Raw genomic sequence first — 21,146 nt, forward strand, 5'->3', positions numbered from 1 at the left:
CTTTTTATTCTGTTTTGAATATTTGTGTTTAGCTTTAATTTTCTTATTTCAATATAATTTAATTTAGTACTTCCACCTATTTCATTTCAGTAATTTAAAGTTTTTAAAGTTTACGTTTTTTGAATTCATCTAATATTTTGTTATTTTGTTACATTTCAGCTTTATTTCAGTTAAAGGGGTCATATGATGTGATTTCAATTTTTCATTTCTCTTTGCAGTGTTACAAGCTCATGGTGCATAAAAAAGATCTGTAAAGTTGCAAAGACTAAAGTCTCCAATCCAAAGAGATATTCTTTACAAAAGTTAAGAGTCAACCACGCCCCCCTAAAACGGCTCATTCTAACACGCCCCCAAATGTTCATGCAAAGAAAGAAGGCGTAACTTTTATTCTCGCTGTTGCCGCCGGCACCATTTCATGGAGACGCTGTGTGTTTCATTGTGAAAGCGAAGCTACTTTGTTTGGTCTTCCAAAAGAGGACACAACTAGAAATCAGTGGTTAAATTGTATCAAAAACACCAAATAGTTCAATCCAAATATTCAGATGTGTGCAGCGTATTTTACATTTTCATATTTAAATAATTTGCCACAGACGACTCAAATGCGAGTTTTAAGCAGTGTAGAGTAGTGCTTGTTGTTTGTGGTTTTCCGATCACAGATGAAGACATGGTTTAATGTTTACACAGCGCGATACGCAACGCGTAAAAAGACAATATAAGTCATTATAATCAGTAATTATGTCTCCACTGGATGCAACGAATGCCTTGTTTGTAATGGATTTTATTGGTTTTGTGACGTCGCGCCGGGTCACGGCATCACAGTATAGTAAGGGGCGTAACATTTCTGTCACACACTTGAAGAATTCGGCCATTCACAATGCACTGGATAGCTGGCCAATCAGAGCACACCTCGCTTTTCAGAGAGATGAGCTTATAATAATAATAATGTACATTATGTGGGAAATAATGTGTTTTTTTAACCTTAAACCACATAAACGCATTTCATTACATCAAATACACAAAATAATGTTCTTTTTAGCCACTTCATATGACCCCTTTAATGAAAACTATTTTTAATAGTTTTAGCAACCAAAATAGTGTGCAACACCCTTTATGCATCTCTTACTTTTTTCTTTTTATTCATTAATTAAAAAACTTGAATCCCCACGTGTCTTATTTTAAATACCACAATCAGAGTGTCTATTTTTACATTAGACAAACCTCTATTCTGGTTGTTTATTAAAGCTACTAAAGTTTCCAGCCAGGAGCAGTGAGTGACTTTGTGTTTTTCTTGACAGTGATGTTTGATACCACATAATACAGTATGTGGATTTCATTTCATTTACACTGCAACGGCACACATAGTTACTATGTCGCTTGACAATTACCTAAGATTAGAATAATGCAGTATATGATTTGGTGGAAAAGTTGTTTTTATCCCATTAAATGTAACTTCTAGTCTACTTTGGTGTCTTTCATCAAATTGCTGTTGCCGCTGCTTCACATCATGCCTAATAACACCCTGTACCCACAGTAAAATCATACGCTTTAGCCGCTGACAACATGTCAACGAACAACACAGAATAAGAGCTTGTGATCATTTTGCACAGAATGGGAAAGAGGGCTGGAAAATCTGGATGAGACAGTGGATGAGCAGACGTGGGCAGCAGTTTGCGATGTTTCTTTTTGCTCACACTCCCCACAGTCTTGGCCTTCTCTTGCATTTTTTAGTTTTCTCGCAGTTTCATTGGTCATTGCTGGTCTGTTGCTATAGTTTGACTAGGTGCTGTCTGTATACTGCACATTTAGGCAAATATGCATTCTATGCATTGATAAAATTGTACTATATTATTATGCAATACTATATTATTATGCAATTCTGAACACATCCGAGATTAAAACTCTGAATGCTAGCGCTGAAGGAGGCAGTGTGCTTTCTGTCAGCCTGCTGTTAGTTGACAGGTTTATAGATGTCCAGTTGTCACTGTTTAGCATGCATTATTACTGAGCAGGGAAAGCTAGAGATGGTTCTGGCGGTCCTGAGCTGTAGTGATGGGTTTATCGCTGCATGTTTACTCAGGCCTGGCACTTTTGGAAGCTTTTGGCAGCTCTTTGCTGTGTGTGTGTGTGTTAAGCTGAGGGTCTTAATTTAAGTGTAGGCAGTAAACCTGCCCATCACTGGACCATGGGCAGAGCTGAAGCCCCTCTTAGCATGTGGTCAGATTCGACACACTTTCTGTAAGCAGCACAATATAGTCCTTGACTCCTTGAACAATGAGTGTGCTGTGTGTAGTGATTGTGTTTCTGTGTATGCTGTGTAAATTTATGTTTGTGTATTTGTGCATTGTGTTTATCTGTCATGTTTAAATGTAGTGATGCTTTGGCAATAATACAATCTTAAAAAAATTAAAATTATTATTATTATCATTACTATTATTATTAATAAAATAATAACAATTGAAATTAAAAAGAAAAACAAACCATACATCATAATAAAATGTAAAAGTAAAAACAAACAAACAAAAAGAAACATAAAATATATAATTCCTTTTGATTACCATTGCACCTCTGCTTCGGCTAAAGTAAAATAAAATAAAATAAAATAAAATAAAATATTTTATCAATATTTGAGTATTACTCAATATTCAATCATTATTATAATTCATCTATTTATTGTACTGTATTGTTTTATTTGTAAATATACAGGTCCTTCTCAAAAAATTGATATATTTTTTGATAGGAATTTTGGGTTTTCATGAGCTGTATGCCAAAATCATCAGTATTAAAACAATAAAAGACCTGAAATATTTCAGTTGGTGTGCAATGAATCTAAAATATATGAAAGTTTAATTTTTATCATTACATTATGGAAAATAATGAACCTTTTATCACAATATGCTAATTTTTTTGAGAAGGACCTATAATAATAACATAATAGTATCATTTCATTTTAACCACCTTTTTTGTTGTTGTTTGTTATTTTTAATGATGTGAAATAAATACAAATAAATAAAAGGAGAAATTAATGTTTAAATTAATTATTTTAATTATTCAGTAATTTATTAAAATAAAAACATTTTATTTATTTACTTGTTTGTTTGTTTGTTCATTTATATCACTGGCACCTTTCCTTTGCCATATAGAATAAAATAAACAGAAGAAAATAAATATTTCAGTTATAATTGATTTTTTTAAATAAATAATTCTATTATTCATATTAATGATTTAATATGAAATATTAATAATTTCCACTTAATTTGCAACCCATTTCACTTCAACAGTGAAAAATGTACAGTAAGACCAAACCAGTAAATAGAGTCCATTTGGATTTCATGTATGCTTTAAATAAGTGCGCGTCTGTGTTTGTGTGCGTGTTTTGACTGCTTAGAGTAATAGGCAGTGAATGTGCTTTGACATCATGGTCATGCTGTGTTCTGGAACTCACACACGCGTAAACGCAGACTGCTCAGCCCGCGGCTTCATGTAGTTCACCACAGAGAGAGTGAAAGAGAGGCTCCTCTAAGCTGCACTTTGATGCCGCGCTCTTTTCCTCGTCTGACACACAGCAATGTTTGCTTTATTGCCTCCCAAAATCAACCAAGCGTGCCTCCTGTGTGACCCCCTCAGGACAGGAAGTCACTCTGACTGCAGGAAGTGTAGATCTTTCCCACTTCACATCACTTGCGGCTGAATTTGTCTTAGGTTCTGCACTCATAGGAATTCAAGGATGAATTCCCTGAATTTCAGAGAACATTTGTCAGTTTGTCGGGTTTGGGACCCCTGTCAGCGGGTTTGTAAATATATTACAGAAGCTCCAATCTTCCGAAATGAAACAAGGAAGACTGTGTGATTGTTTTCTGTCTGTTACGGCTGTTGCTTGTCAGATTGTATGATATGACCCCAATGAGATTTTGGGTAAAAGCCAAGGCAAGCTGTGCAACATCACTGTGTGTCTTTTATGTCAAACTGTTTGAAATATGTCCTAAGATGGCTCTCGATTGGCAGTGTTTTATGTTTATCAATCATGTCACGTTTTGACATCCTCATTGATATGCGAAATTGAAATGGTGCTGCACAAACTCAAGCAAGATTTTGGCTAATGTTAGCAATATTTTGCCTGTAAACAAAATGAAAAGAATGTCTGATGTGAAAGAGACAATTTGTGGACTGCTTAGTTATCAGAGCATCTACTCTTTATGGACAAAAATATTGGGGCAACTGACCATTACACCAACTTTAATGACCAACATCCCAACATCCCATTCTAAATACATAGACATTAATATGGAGTTGGTTACTCCTTTGTAGCTTACGCATCTTCTGCTCTTCTGGGAAGGCTTTTCGCAAGATTTCAAAGTGTTTCTGTGGGAATGTGTGATGTCTGATGTTGGGTGAGAATGCCTGGCTCACAATCTCTATTCTAGTTCATCCCTAAGTTGTTTGATGGGGTTGAGGTCAGGAATCACTGGGGGCCAGTCAAGTTTGTCAGACTCATCCAACCATGTCTTTATGGACGTTTCATTGTGCACTGGGGCACAACCATGCTAGAAAAGAAAAGGGCCATCCCCAAACTGTTCCTACAAAGTTGGAAGCAAAGCATTTTCCAAGATGTCTTGTTATGCTGAAACATTAAGATTTGCGTTCAGTGGAAGTAAGGAGCTTAGCCCAACCCAAAAAACAGACCCATACCACTATCCCTCTTCCTCCTCCAGACTTTACAGTTGGCAGTCAGACAGGTAATGTTTTCCTGGCATCTGCCAAACCCAAACTAGACCATCAGACTGCCAAAGATGATTTATTACTCCACAGACGGGTTTCCACTGCTCCAGAGTCCAGTAGTGGTCTGCTTTAAACCACCCCAACACTTGGCATTGTATTTGATGATGTGAGGCTTGCATGCAGCTGCTCGGCCATGGAAACTCATTCCATGATATTAATGCCTGTAGAAGTTTGGAACTCTTCAGCTATAGAATCAGAAGAGCGTTGGCGACTTTCACGCACCATGTACCTCGGCACTCATGGATCCGCTCTGTGACTTTATGTGGTCTTCTGCTTCATGTCTGAGTTACTGCTTTTGCTAAAAGCTATCTATTTATCTACAGTCTACAATCTATCTATCTATCTATCTATCTATCTATCTATCTATCTATCTATCTATCTATCTATCTATCTATCGTTCTATTGTTCCATCAGTCATCCATCGTTTTGTCTATCCATCCATCCATCCATCCAAACCTCAAGGCTTTTAAACTTTTCTTTTAAAACTTTTTTTAAAATTAAAAACAGTAACATGAATTTCTTTGAATTTCATTTAATTATAATTGCATTCATACATTCAAATTCAAATTGCAAGTGTATATATTTTTAAATACTATCAAGATATATCTGTATATACGTATAATGCTTCCTCAATTTGGATTTGGTTCAAGTGCAGGAACTGAAATGGAATTTAAAAAGACGTTCTCAATTCAATTCTGAATGTTGCACATCCCACACTTTATACACACACACACACACACACACACACACACACACACACACACACACACACACACACACACACACACACACACACACATATATATATATATATATATATATACACTGAACAAAATTATGAATGCAACACTTTTGTTTTTGCCCCCATTTTTCATGAGCTGAACTCAAAGATCTAAGACTTTTTTTATGTACACAAAAGGCCTATTTCTCTCAAATATTGTTCACAAATCTGTCTAAATCTGCGTTAGCGAGCACCGAGATAATTCATCCACCTCACAGGTGTGGCATATCAAGTTGCTGATTAGACAGCATGATTATTGCACAGGTGTGCCTTAGGCTGACCACAATAAAAGGCCACCCTAAAATGTGCAGTTTTATCACACAGCACAATGCCACAGATGTCTCAAGTTTTGAGGGAGTGTGCAGTTGGCATGCTGACTGCAGGAATGTCCACCAGAGCTCTTGCCCATTAATTGAATGTTCATTTCTCTACCATAAGCCGTCTCCAAAGGTGTTTCAGAGAATTTGGCATTACATCCAACTGGCCTCACAACCGCAGACCAAACCAGCCCAGGACCTCCACATCCAGCATCTTCACCTCCAAGATCGTCTGAGACCAGCCACCCGGACAGCTGCTGCAACAATCAGTTTTCATAACCAAAGAATTTCTGCACAAACTGTCAGAAACCGTCTCAGGGAAGCTCATCTGCATGCTCGTCGTCCTCATCTGGGTCTTGGCCTGACTGCAGTTCGTCGTCGTAACCGACTTGAGTGGGCAAATGCCCGCATTTGATGGTGTCTGGCACTTTGGAGAGGTGTTCTCTTCACAAATGAATCCTGGTATTCACTGTACAGGGCAGATGGCAGACAGCGTGTATGGCCTTGTGTGGGTGAGCGGTTTGCTGATGTCAACGTTGTGGATCGAGTGGCCCATGGTGACGGTGGGGTTATGGTATGGGCAGGCGTATGTTATGGACAACAAATACAGGTGCATTTTATTGATGGCATTTTGAATGCACAGAGATAATGTGATGAGATCCTGAGCCCCATTGTTGTGCCATTCATCCACAAACATCACCTCATGTTGCAGCATGATAATGCAAGGCCCCATGTTGAAAAGGATCTGTACACAATTCCTGGAAGCTGAAAACATGGCCAGTATACTCACCGGACATTGAGCATGTTTGGGATGCTCTGGATCAGCATATAAGACAGCGTGTTCCAGTTCCTGCCAATATCCAGAAACTTCACACAGCCATTGAAGAGGAGTGGCACCAACATTCCACAGGCCACAATCAACAACCTGATCAGCTCTAAGCTCTATGCGAAGGAGATGTGTTGCACTGCGTGAGGCAAATGGTGGTCACACCAGATACTGACTGGTTTTCGACCCCCACCGGACCCCCAATACAGTAAAACTGCACATTTTAGAGTGGCCTTTTATTTTGGCCAGCCTAATCATGTTGTCTAATCAGCAAAAAAAAAAAAAAAAAAAAAAAAAAAAAAATATATATATATACCCAGTAACTTTTATATATATATATATATATATATATATATATATATATATATATATATATATATGTATTATATTTAATATATATACATATAGTATTATACAAAACTCCCCAACTATCACAAAACAATTTCAAACTCACAGCTTTCTTTAGGTTTTATAAACCTGTTTTTAGTTTCAGTATCACTGGTGAAAACTGCCCGACTATCTCGGCATAATTGCAGACTCGCTGATCATGTCCGTCCTTTCTCTCTAATGTCAGAATAAACGCGTTTGTCTCTCACACTCCTCAGTTCTGCTGGGTCTTGCCGCTCTGACTGGTGCTAATATCTATTAGAGCTGATTTTGAGATCTACTCGAATGCTTTGTTCTATGTTATTTTCCCTCTCTTTCTTCAGAAGTGCGACTCCTCCTCTGCCTCTCACTGTCACACATACATGCTCTCTTTGACTACAAATGGCTTCAGAGTACACTAAAGAAAAGCACTCGGTGTACCTCAGAGCTCTTATTATGATCAAAAGCCTTCATGTCTCACAAAATTTCAACCAACCAGTACAGTATTCGCAGTACCACACTACCATGCAATGTTGGGGAGCAGCTAACTTAAAGTCCTAATGTTATACACTACATGCTGTTGTTTTCCAAAAAGTAGTAGTATAGCGTGACAAAACGCCACATAGCTGGTTTTTAGTGTCACATTGTATTGTGCATAGCTTTTATAGTTGAGTGACTAGAGGAAATAATGAAACACTCTCCCTTTGAAGTAACCCTATAGGAAATTCAGGGTTTGTTCAGATGTTTAATGTAAATTAAACACAAAAGAAGATATTTTGAAGAATGTGGGTATCCAAACAGTTTCTGGTCCCCATTGACTTGCATAGTAATTTAGTTTTCATACTATGGATCTCAGTGGGGACCAGCAATTGTTTGGGTACCAACATTCTTCAAAATATCTTCTTCTATCTTCAACAGAAGAAAGAGATTCATACAGCTTTAGAACAATTCAAGGATGAGAAATGATGACAGAATTTTCTTTTTTTCTTTCTTTTTTGTACTTCCTCTTGAAACGTTTACAACCTCTGCCTACATCAGTTTTTTTTTTTTTTTTTTTTTTTTTTTTTTTTTTTTTTTTTTTTGAAAAAAATACATAAGGTTGTTTTTAGCTTATTGGTTGTTTTTAATATAAAGTTTGATGCTGTCGCACTAATTAGGAACTGTTCATGCAAAAATCCAAACAAAAATCCCAACCGAAAAATACCCAGAAAATAAAAAATAAAAAAAAAAATAAACGATATGATTTAGGAGATATATACAAACGTGTATTTTTTACAGAAATCAATACTTTTATTCTACAAGGACACATTATATTGACAGTAAAGGCATTTCTAATGTTACAAAATATTGTAAAGTTTTTCTTTTGAACTTTATATCCTGTATCCTAGACTTACATGTTTCATGGTTTCCAATCCCCACATCTGTTTTTAACACTAATAATAATTAATTTCTGTTACTTCAGCATTAAATCAGCATATTAGAATGATTTCTGAAGGATCATGTGATACTGAAGACTGGAGTAATGATGCTGAAAATTCAGCTTTGATGACAGGAATAAATTACATCTTAAAATATACTGAAATAGAAAACAGTTTGTTTAAAATTGTAATAATATTTCACAGTATTAATGCTTTTACTGTATTTTGAATCAAATAAATGCAGAATTGATTAGCATAAGACACATCTTTCAAACACATTAAACTTTTTGTTAGCATCTTGTTGTATAACTGATTACTGTAACTAAATTAAATAGATTGTAGCTTGAACTGGAAATAATATCAACATAATTTTCAACATTCCTTTTTCAACTGAATTTTTGGTCAGACTGTCAAGAAGTGAATCATTCTTATGCTAAATATGTATACAAATGCAAAGTTCTAATTTTGCAAAAGAGGCCCCACCTATAGTTAAACAAGCAGCTTTATTATTATATTTCATCTAAACAAGTACAATTTATGACACCAAACTTGGCCAATAGTTTATGATTTTAGTCTTACTCTGAGATATATATATATATTTTAAATAGCATGAAGTAAGGCCGTTACAAACATAGCATCCGTCTGTGGGAGTTAATGCAGGGCTGTTCCTCCAGTGAGCGTGTGTTCCATAGAAGGACGAGTGTTAATATGGGATTATGAATCCATGTTCTTACCTCACTTATTTAAAACAGTCTGACAGCTTGTGCACTCATGTTCTGCTACGGCTGAGCGCTGCCATCGCAGAATATACAGCTCTGGTCTGACGTATGCAAATGCATATGTGTGTGTGTGTTTGTGTGCGTGTATTAAAGTATTTTCATGGCTAATTTGTAGATTTAAATAACCATGCTGTCAGATGCACAGTGGTACAGAGTTGGTGTTTGTGTGGTGATGAGGGAAAATGCACCTGATAATGAGGGATGATCAATGCACAGATTGGGTTAATCCAGACGGGTCCAGCAATGCATGCATTTCTACAGTATATATTTATATGTGTGTGTGTGTTTCTGCAAGAAAAACTGGGAAATACAAGCTTAATGAATAATGAATAATAAGATGAATAGAATAGAATAGAATAGAATAGAAAATAGAACAGAAAAAGTTAGAAAAGCACACATTTTGATAACATTTTGTTTTGCTTATTTACATAAAACCTATATAAAACTGAAGTTCTGACATTTAAACATATGCTAAATTTTTGCACAAGATAAACACCGCATTTCCTGGTCCAAGTTGGCCTACAAGATCAAAACCAGGTTCACAGGCTATCTTGTGGTATTTTGACTAAGCTACCAATTTTTGCAACAATTTATTATTATTATTAATGCAAAAATTACATATACATTTAATACTATTTTATGTTATATTATCTTATCTTTATTTTATTTAATCTTTAAATATTTTAACATATTTGCTTGAAGTTTTGTAACATAAAACATAACATTTTACATAATCTTTAACATCTATCTATGCTAAATCTATCTATCTATCTATCTATCTATCTATCTATCTACACACACACACACACAAACAAAAAAAAGCAAAAAAAAAACAAAAAAAACAAACAAGTACTGGCATTTAAATATACAAAATTGTTGTACAAAACAATCACTGGATTTCCTGGATTGCTGGACTTGAACTTTACAGGTTTAGTATCAAATTACTGAAATATATTAACTGTTTAGTTTTAGACTAATGAAAACTAGCCATTGGCTAAATTCTGTACAATGAATGAAATGGAAACATTTATGTTAAAATTGTACGTGGTGCCTTTTTAAATAAATTGTAATAAATAAAAATTAAATAAAAACTGCCGTGCTATTATTTACCACATTTTTTTCCATGTTAGAATGCTCAGATAGCCCTACCATTAAACAGAGTGATCTGTAAGTGGTCACTGAGCAATTTTTGACCAGAATAAGCAGCAGGATGTACCAAACAGTCAAGACCAGTCTCAATCAATCCAGTATATGCGCACCACAGGTGACTGTATGTCTGTACTTGCTGTATATTTGTGCTGAGGATGTGGGAGTGTTTGACGTCTTGTAGTCTAAAAAGCAGTGTGAAAGTGTAAAAAGTACAGAGAAATGGGTTGGGAGAGAGTCAGAGAATTGAAAAAGTAAAGGAAAAAGACAGAAAGTTGTCACAGTTTTAAGACTAAAAGCAGGGGGAAGAGATTTTAGACGCAGGAAGAAAGAACCTAAGAGCTCCTTTAATCACAAGCTCCCTCAACCCACTTCAGTTTCCCAGCATGCCGAGCGTTAGTGTGATCACAGGATGGGAAACCACTGCAAAGCCTTCTTCTGACCACACACACACTCCTTCTGTACTAAAGTACTACTCAAAAATCTGCGAGAACAAGACAAAGATAAGACGGAGAATGAGACCCGACTGAAGGATGAATAATCCCTTCAGCTCCCTCTAGCTGGCCGTCAGCTCACTTCTCTCTCTCACCCTGACCCAGCTTAGAAATAATAACTTAATTCTCCTTAAACTCTTCTCTCCTCCCTCACACACACTTACAGAACAGACAAAGGCAGAATATTAGCTGTCAAAAACGTGCAGGCTTCCATAAGACTGTAAGATGGATGGATAAACATGACAGAGAGGTGTTAGATGAGGGTTAAACAGATGGACAAACAGAAAGATGGAGAGAGAGGGAGAGTGTGAAACAGATGGACAAAGAGGGTGAGAGGCAAACAGCTGAGAGGAGAAGATGAGGAAAACACAGATGGACATGTGTGGGGGGGATCCAGAAAACTACATGTGTGTGTGTGTGGGGTGGGGGGGATCCAGAGAACTCATACTACACAATAATAGCACACATAAAAAAACACATCCCACTTAAGTAGCTTTAACGTACAATAGTTTAAGTTGAAGATGTTTTTTTTTTCTTTTTTTCTAGTAGCCTTCTACATCTATTAAAGGGTTACTCCCATCTAATAAAGTTTCAATCCAATAAAAAATTCCTTCTACATCTATTAAAGGGTTACTCCAACGAAAAATTTTGTCATTAATCACTTACCCCCATGTCGTTCCAAACCCTTAAAAGCTTCGTTCGTCTTCGGAACACAATTTAAGATATTTTGGATGAAAACCGGTAGGCTTGAGACTGTTCCATAGACTGCCAAATAAATAACAGTGTCAAGGTCCAACCGTAACGTTATGAAGAGACGACAATACTTTTTGTAAACGAAGAAAACAAATATAAAGACTTTATTCAACAATTCCTCTCCTCTGTGTCTCTCCAAATAAGCATAGCGCCATTTTGGCAATTTCTGTGTCAGCCGCGCCACACCGATGCGTTGTTTGCTTTCTAACCAAAGTGTATATACACGTTATAAATGTATCCTTGTATTGCGGCTGACACAGAAGAGCGTAAGCCGCCTGCATACTAGTCAGTATTGTCAAAATGGCACTATGCTGATTTGGAGAGATTTGCTGAATTTTTGAATTAAGTCGTTATTTTTGTTTTCTTTGTGTACAAAAAGTAATCTTGTCGCTTCATAACGTTACGGTTGATGGCAGATGGACTATTCTGACGATGCTTCTCATACTTTCCTGGACCTTGACACTGTTATTTATTTGGCAGTCTATGGGACAGTCACAAGCCTCCCGGTTTTCATCCAAAATATCTCAAATACATTTCTGAAGATGAACAAAGCTTTTACAGGTTTGGAACGACATGGGGGTAAGTGAATAATGACAAAATTTTCATTTTGCGATGGAGTATCCCTTTAAGTATTATGACAGTAATTCAACTGTATTTCATTTTATTATTTCATTTTATTATTTATTTAATTGATTGATTGATTGATTGATTGATTGATCCAGATTGATTGAACCCGTTTATGCCACTGAATAAAAAATAGTGACATTTTATGACAATTCTGACTTTTTTCTCGCAATTGTAACTTTTCTCGGAATATAAATCTCACAGTTATGACTTTATAACACACAATTATGAGTCAAGTCAGAATTGTGAGATATAAACGCACAATTGTACGAAAATAAGTCTTTTTCCCCCCTCAAAATTAGACTTTATAACTCACAATTCTGACTTTATTTCTCTGAATTGCGAGTTTATATCCCACAATTCTGCCTTTATATCTTTACAATTGTGAGATATAAAATCTGAATTGCGAGGGAAAAGTCAGAATTGCAAAATGTAAATTCACAATTGCGAGAGAAAAAAAGTCAAAATTGTGAGTTAAAAAGTTGCAATTATCCTGTTTTCAAGGATGTCCCCAGTCGATTTCAAGGATCGGGATCAGAGCTGATAATTATTATTATTTTTTTATTGGCTCTCCTAAGCCCGATCCTTATTTTACATCTGCTGTCATGCCGTTGTCGTGCAGTAGGTGGCGGTTTGCCCCTTTAAGTGGGTTTGCCAACCTCCATTAAATGGAAAAGAAGAAGTTCAAATGTTCATGCTCAGCCAACATTAAAACCAAAATAAGAATAAATGTGCGTTACGCACGAAAACCAGTGAGGTCTGTTCTAGTGCATCACAAACATTTGAGCTTCTGCACATTTGTAACAGTCACTCATTCAATTATCGTTTTCTTTATTTGCCGTCAGACTATCTGAGACGTTGCTGTCATAATGCATTGCAGTGGGTTGTCTTGCTTCATTCTGCAAGCTTCCTGCTTTATAATCATGCGTTGCAATTATTCTGCTTATTGTACATGTAGGTTTATATCAGCAGTCCCAAATTCATAATTGTGACCACACAGTCTGCTTACAGTGTCTACCATTGTAACATGTTTACATCTACCAGTTTCGTTACAGTGTGTGCATAGAGAGATAGTGTATATTAGCCATTCAGTCACAACTTAAAAATTACAACGATCGTTTTAAATGTGTGGTTTATATGATATTTTATTTGTTTGTTTGTTTATTTATTAAAATGCTATTGCTCTTAAAGTTTGCAAATTCTGCTAGTCAAACAAAGAGAACAATTAAAAACATATTTTGTTTGTATGTAGCGTTAAAGGGTCCGATTCATTTTAGTGAATCAGTTTGCACAGGATATACAAATGAGCCTTTTCAACAAATGATTCAGTGATTTATTTGTGTCCATGTTGTGTCAGTGAAGTTCTTATGCGTTTTAGCTCTTTTTAAAGTCTTCTTTTAGGGTATATGTATAAATAACCATAAACTAATATCAACCATGATTTTTAATGTCATTATGAATCATTATTTAATCAGACTGCCAAGAGTTAAAACGATTTTCTGGATTAAAAATTCAAAATAACTTTAAATCATTATTTATTTGCAGTGATGACAGGCTGTGTTATGTTTCCATATTTAAATTAAAATAGACTGCAGTATGCAGTGAACATTGTGCAGCTTTTATTCTACTGTGATCTACGTAGCCAAAGCCTGTTTGGTTTTACAGGTTTATTTGGCACATTCATGTTCATGATCCTCACAGTTCCCCTGTGACCTTATTGGTCGGCTGAGCTAATGAATTTTCTGCCCGACCAATCATCAGCCCCCTATCAGTCCAAAAACACCTGGTGTTCCTCATATCATGCACACTGGATATCTGGATGCAGAGGTCTTTTTTAGCCCCTGGTGAAAGGTGCCCTTTCACAGTGATCCTGGATTTGTCTGCCTGCCCAGAGCTCAACCAGGCCAATTATGACTTTGTCGGAAAGTATTAAAAGGCAAATGCTTTTTTATTAGCAATGGCTGCAAAAACGAGGAAGCTGCTCGTTTATTATGGACAGTTTTTCCCGATATCATTTTTTATACTCGGATATTAAATTTGTGTGGTTTGGCCTTAGAGGGTCTCAGTTACTGAAAGCAACAAACACATCTCATTACCTCATGGAGTTATTTATTCACATGGAACCAGTTGGTCTCTCAAGTCATTATCTTCACGGGAGGTTTTTTAGAAAGAATATTAGCCAAGTGAGAAAATAGCATTAGATTTTGGTAACACCTTCTATGGTGCCTGTGCATAAAATGCATTATAAATTTAGGGGATATTGTTTTTCATATCTCAGAGTCTACTTTAGATCTACCTGCCATCTTTCAGGTATGCAGCAATATTTATGAATAAGAAATAAATATGTGTATGTGGCTTAAGCAATTTGTTTGAAAGTTTAGGGTTGGTAAAAAAAATTTTTTTTATGTTTTTGAAAGAAGTCTCTAATACTAACCAAGACATAATTTATGTGATCAAAAATACAGTACAAATGGTAATACTGTGAAATATTATTACAAACATTAATGATTGCTGAATATTATTCTTCCTATTATTATGATTTTAAAAAATCATACTGACCACAAATGTTTAATGGTATATATGTGCCATCAGTAATTAGCAGTAAAAGTTATATTTAATATATTTATATAGAGAAAGATAAAAATATTGAATTTAATATTAGTTTGTAATTTAATTAAAATACTCAGTTTGCATGTTCAATCACCCCTAATATCAAATGACAGCACACATAAAAAATTATAGATAATATAAATATTAATATTACTGAATCACGTGCATCTTTATGTGGTACTGATTCATTAAGCATTCAGGAATAATATGTGTTTGAACATAATTAAATTATTCGTGCTAAAAATATATTAGTTAGCTGAAGTCTTCAATACATTATATATGAAAGTATTGTGAAAACAGTTACAATATATATCATATAGAATTATGAGTGCCTTTATACTGTACATACAGGCTTCATAAAAATGGGATTTGTTGATGAATTTTCTGACATATCTTTTCTTCATTCCTCCAGCTTCATTCAAGTGTGGACAGAGGTGATGGACGAACCAAATACATATTAAAAGGTGAGGGGGCCGGTTCGGTGTTCGTCATTGACAGTAGAACGGGGAACATCCACGTCACCAAACCCCTAGACCGTGAGGAAAAGGACCAGTACCGCCTTATCGCCACGGCAACAGACCGACAGACCGGCCGAGCCCTGGAGCCCTCATCCCAGTTCATCATCCGTGTGCAAGACATCAACGACAACCCGCCTGTGTTCCAGGGAGGCCCGTACAGCGCCACCGTCCCTGAGATGGCCAACATTGGTACTGCGCTCGGCCACACACATGCAAATGCCCTCTTACTGCTGTCAGCTGTGTTTGGGAAAAAAGACGGAGGGTCACATGCTCGTTGAACCTTGAGTTTGTCAAAAATATCTCTTATTTCGTCTCTCTCTCTCTCTTTCCCTAGGCACATCGGTTATTCAAGTGACAGCCACAGATGCTGATGACCCAACGTATGGGAATAGTGCCAAACTTGTGTATTCAGTGATTCAAGGCCAGCAGTACTTCACCGTGGACCCGCAGTCAGGTGTGTGTTCGCTTTTATTCTTTATGATTAGAAATGCTATATTTTTCATTTTTAACGGGTAATGAAATGCAGAATTTTTATTATATGTCTCTCAAGGTTAGATTATAAAGGGACAATTTTAACAACAGCTTCCATCAACACAGACCCTCTTTTGGCATCAAAGGTTTGGTATAAAATATTGACAGCTAGTAGCGGAAATAGGCACCGAGGTCCAAATTCAATATAGTGGAGAGAGCTGTTTCTCCGCTCCTCCTCCTTAGACTCACAACTCACGTAGGTTGCCAGATTGAGGACATCCGATAGGAACGACAATGAAAGGCGACAAGCCTTACACTGTAAATTGATGAGCTGATTTATCCGTCTTTTCCATTCCAGGGGCCGATGCATAAAAGGTTTAGACTAGTCTTAAAAATTAATCTAATTTTGTTTCTTAAAGGGATTCTCCATCCCAAAATGAAAATTTGATACAGTTGATAAAAAAGAAAGCAACCCACCTACTTACCACACATATCAAAACTCTGCTACACTGATTTAAAGAGACACAGAGGAGAGGAATTGTTGAATAAAGTCATTATTTTTGTTTTCTTCGTGTACAAAAAGTATTGTCGTCGCTTCATAACGTTACGGTTGAATCACTGATGGCAGAAGAACTATTCTGATGATGTCTTTCATACTTTCCTGGACCTTGACACTGTTATTTACTTGGCAGTCTATGGGACAGTCTCTAGCCTCCCTGTTTTCATCCAGAATATCTTAAATTGTGTTCCGAAGACAAACAAAGCTTTTACGGGTTTGGAATGACATGGGGGTAATTGTATAATGACAAAATTTTCATTTTGGGATGGAGTATTCGGTTACATTAACATGTAGATAAGTCTAAGCTGAATCTAAAATATAAGACTTATTTGGTTAACTGCTAGTTTGTCAAATTAGTTCTTAATACACTCTCTTAACATAGTGGCTAAGTTTATGCAACTGGCTCCAGTGCGCTACATTTCCATTGTTTTTCTGTGTAAACACGTGTTAAACAGACATATATGACAGTTGCGTTTGCGTCTCGCATCTTTTCCAGCATCTCGCACAGGAGCATGCATTTTTACGATGCTGTGTCAAGTGAAAAGAATTTCAACTTTTATACAAAGTGCCGCTCATCAATGTCAGTTCCGAAACAGTGGACCAATCAGAGCACCCAGGAGGGGCGTTGCAAGTTTTTGTTTACAGCAGCAAGTTGGTATATTATTTGACGGCAACATGATGGAGGAGGCACTGTGCTCTGTGCTCTGACACCCAAATTAAGATATTTTTGATGAAATCCGAGAGCTTTCCCCGTCGGTAGAAATCGCATTCCGGGGGGAACATACACAGGGCACTTAACCCTCAGCAATTAATCCCCCAAACCCCATGCCCTCCCTCCCCCGTGCACGTCACTATCTACGCCCCTCTTTTACAGCATGTCATGTGTTTTCATACTCAAGATGGCAAGCGCTGTGATAGAGTCGTATATATTTGAGCCCGAGGCAGAAGAAACTGAACAATGCAACACAACCACAATGATTGCAACAGTCTGTCTCAGCGTGGTAATTGCTTTTGCTTGCTTAATTTTTGGTATTTTGGTACTATTATTACTTGTTGTTTTACAAAAGTATGTACTGATTGCATTAGCAACACTCAAACAATGATACACTTGGTGTCTTCATAGTGTTAAATTCTGGTTTGACGTTTATCACAAACACTCTGTAAAATTAAAAATAAATCTACTTACCTGCATTGTCACTTGTGAAATGTGAAGAACAAACGAAAACTTTATATTTCAGTTGCTCAGGCACATAATTTAAAATTAAATTTCAGCCATGCATTCTAATGTTTGGATCTTTAGGAAAATAGGTTTTTGGAGGTGCAGTATCTTTTCACCCACGGACAGGAAAACAGCTGAGTTTGATGACCTTGCGTGACATCTTTATACAACAATATTGCTTTTTTTACTGATGGATAGACATGAGCTGTTCAGAATGCATCTTCTTAATTATATGAAGTCACGATTCTCCTGATTTCAAATCTGGGCATTTCATAAGGGTTGAAATGAATAATATTTTAAACTGCAGAGTTAGTTTTGAGTTCTGAAACTTGCAGTATTGTAGAGTAACCTCTTATAAATGTAAGTATCAAGAACGTTTGGTTCTCCATTTCATGACCCCCTTAAGTAAAGGGTTATTTCTTGAAGAATTTTTTTGGGCTGTGGTCCAGCAGAATCATTACACACATGCACTCAGCTCATAACGTATCTGTCATAGTGCAAGAATAAGGCTGAGTGATGTTTGAAAAAAGAACTCACAACAGGTCAGTCTTGTTGCTGCAGAATCTGGTACAGTCATTGCAGCAGTCAAGTGAATAAAAAAAATCCCTCCTGAACAATAAAAAAAGTAACTCTGAAAACAAAAGAAATTAATGAAACTCACAAAAGATAATAAAACAAATCCTTACAAATGATCATGAAACCTAAAAACATAATGTTTTCACTCTAAAACAACTGAAAGGAATTTGGTTTCCTATGCATTCTGCAAAAGTTTTTATTAATTTTTATTCTTTGAACATTTTCTAATCACTTCTGTTGACTTTGTTCTATCGTTTTTTGAATTACTAGTTACTATTCAATATTATTAAATATATTCTATTTACTAAATAATGAAAAAGGATAACGTTTTCTTTTGTATTCTGCATCATTTTCTACATTCTATACGACTAACAAGTGAAATTTGACTGAATTCTACAGTATTTTATTATTTAATTTAAACTCTTCAGCCCAAAAGAATGATCTATTTTAAATATTACTGTTTTAAATGTTTTTATATTTTCTTTTTTTTTTATTTACTGAAATGCGCTACAGTATTTATTGATTATTTAAAATTTATGTCTAAAATTTTGTTTTCACAGAAAATCTTAATATTTATTTTTTATACACACACACACACACACACACACACACACACACACAACACACACACTTCACAACCCAAAAGAATGATACTTTTTAATACCAAATTAATTTATACTTTTTATTTAAATAGAACGTTTTTGATCAAAAGAGAGAAGTAAAGAAACTGTTAGTCACAAAAGATTTTTTTTTCAATTTTATTTTTTTTTCAAATAAATGGTTCTTTCTATTCAAAAGAATCCCTGAAAATGCAGCTTTGCCTTGGTGAGACAAATATATATATAATATATATATATATACTATATATATTTTATATAATAAATATATTACCAAATGTTTTTATGTTAAATGATTACATTTTTTTTAACAAAACTTACCAAACAAACTTCATCCTTACACAAACACACTCTCCCTATCAAAACATAACAAAAAAAACATTATCCCAACAGATTCATAAACACACTTTTGCTGTTAAATGATGACATAGGCAAAATATTTTTGATTGGTTTGTGTTTTTCAGCATATTCTGACTCATGGTTTCAAGACTAATATGTCGTTTTTGCAAATTCATCTATGTTCCCTAGCTAGATAAAATTATCTTGGTCACAAATCAGCAGGATCAGCAACAAGGGTGTAGAATACATCACAGAAAACCAAAGATTTATATTTTGCAAAGGCATATGTACTATAAATGGATGTACAATATTCATTGGCATGTACTGTAGGAACATGTGACAGTTCCATCTACCGTAATATCTGTCTGACCTATCAGAAACAGTCAGATCTGTATTCTCCTAAAGTTTCTGTGAATGAAACTCAGGGCAGGACAGGAGTGTGAGGTGTAGGATGTTCAATGTGATTCCTTTTAATTCACTCCAGTTTTACCTAATTACTTTACTGGCATGAAAGCTGCTCAATATTGCCAAAGCAAAGTGATGTTTGCTCTGAGTGATCTGTTCCTGTCTCTGTCTCTCTCGGCAGGTATCGTGCGCACAGCAGTGCCTGATATGGACAGGGAAGCTCAGGCACAGTACCAGGTGGTCCTCCAGGCAAGAGACATGGGTGGCCATCAAGGGGGTCTGACAGGGACCACCACTCTCACTGTGCACCTCAGTGACGTCAATGACAACCCGCCCCGCTTCACTCAAAGTGAGTCACACATCCAGCCCTGCTCCAGAACACATTAAAAACCCAGTCTAATCTAGTCTGTCTACTCTAGTCTACTGTTCATTCTGTTGAACATATTCTATTCTGTTGTGATCTATTCTTGTTATCTGCTGTACTTTATTACACTGATTATTTTTATTCTAATCTGTTCTAGCCTAGTCTACTGAGTTTTGTTTTATTCTAGCTAAATAGTCTGTAGTCTGGTCTAGTCTAGTCCAGGTTACTCTGTTATTTTCTACTCTAGTCATTACAAACCCCAAAGAAACTCTATTATGATCTGGTCTACTCATATTCTGGCCTTGTCTAGTGTTCTCTGTTCTGTTTCAGTCTTAGTCTAGTCTAGTCTCATTTATTTTCCATGAGCTCTCTTTCAGAGCATATAAACTCTGAATTCAATAGCTATTTTGTTGTAAAGATCAAAGAGTCTCAGTGTGGGCTCTTTATATCCCCGTCAGCATACACCCTCTCCATTAGTTGCTCTAATGACACGCAGTGCACTGTTTGCTAACATCACAAGTGCTGTTTCCACGTCCATGGTCAGACTAACCAGCAGGAAGAGAAGAGATGTGGGCGTTCAGGTTTGTGTGTGACATGATGTAACCTTTTGAAATAGATTCATGCTTTATTTCTCTTCTACTTTAAATCACTCAGTCCTATTTTTCTGACTGCACTTCTGTCCACTTGTTAGCCACAGCAAGCTTATTACACACATACTATTCATGCTGCGGATGCTGTCTTATTGCAGTAATTGATTGACAGCTCAAAGACGTGAGTGGTGGTTTGGAGACTGTGGGCGTGATGTCAGAAGATGACACATGAGGGGCTGACTTGCGTCTGCTGTATTATATTCTGCGTGATTGGGATGCGATCTTATCAGTCGTACACTAGAGAGTCATGACTTACACAATTACTTAGCTGCATAAATTCAATCGCCAGTCTGAACTGTTCGAAATGGATTATTTCCCTAGAAATGTGCTGAATATTACGGCGTATCATATTTGTTGTGCTTCAATTATATATTCGCTTGTGTTCATCGACTCCCTGAATCAATCCCTCTAATCACAAACACTCAAGCCACCTGTTGTTTGTTTCTCTTACAAAGAACAGCATAAAATGTATAAAAGCAGGTTTAGTGGTTTAGTACACTGCACTGTTTTATTCTAGTTTACCGAACTTTGTTTGATT

The 21,146-nt window shown here is 36.1% G+C and overlaps 1 protein-coding gene across 2 annotated transcripts in view; it reads left to right on the top strand.

Moving 5' to 3' along the window:
- The window catches only part of LOC109109346 (cadherin-11-like), a 75,149-nt gene that overhangs the window by 26,804 nt on the left and 27,199 nt on the right, over positions 1-21,146 (top strand). For both annotated transcript variants that reach the window (XM_042750641.1, XM_042750642.1), the window contains exons 3-5: positions 15,303-15,597; positions 15,743-15,862; positions 19,776-19,943. In XM_042750641.1, coding sequence (XP_042606575.1) covers positions 15,303-15,597; positions 15,743-15,862; positions 19,776-19,943 — 583 coding nt within the window. The remainder of the gene's footprint in view (positions 1-15,302; positions 15,598-15,742; positions 15,863-19,775; positions 19,944-21,146) is intronic.

The sequence above is a fragment of the Cyprinus carpio genome, chromosome B23 (genome assembly GCF_018340385.1).
Source record: "Cyprinus carpio isolate SPL01 chromosome B23, ASM1834038v1, whole genome shotgun sequence".
NCBI classification, from domain to species: Eukaryota; Metazoa; Chordata; class Actinopteri; order Cypriniformes; family Cyprinidae; genus Cyprinus; species Cyprinus carpio.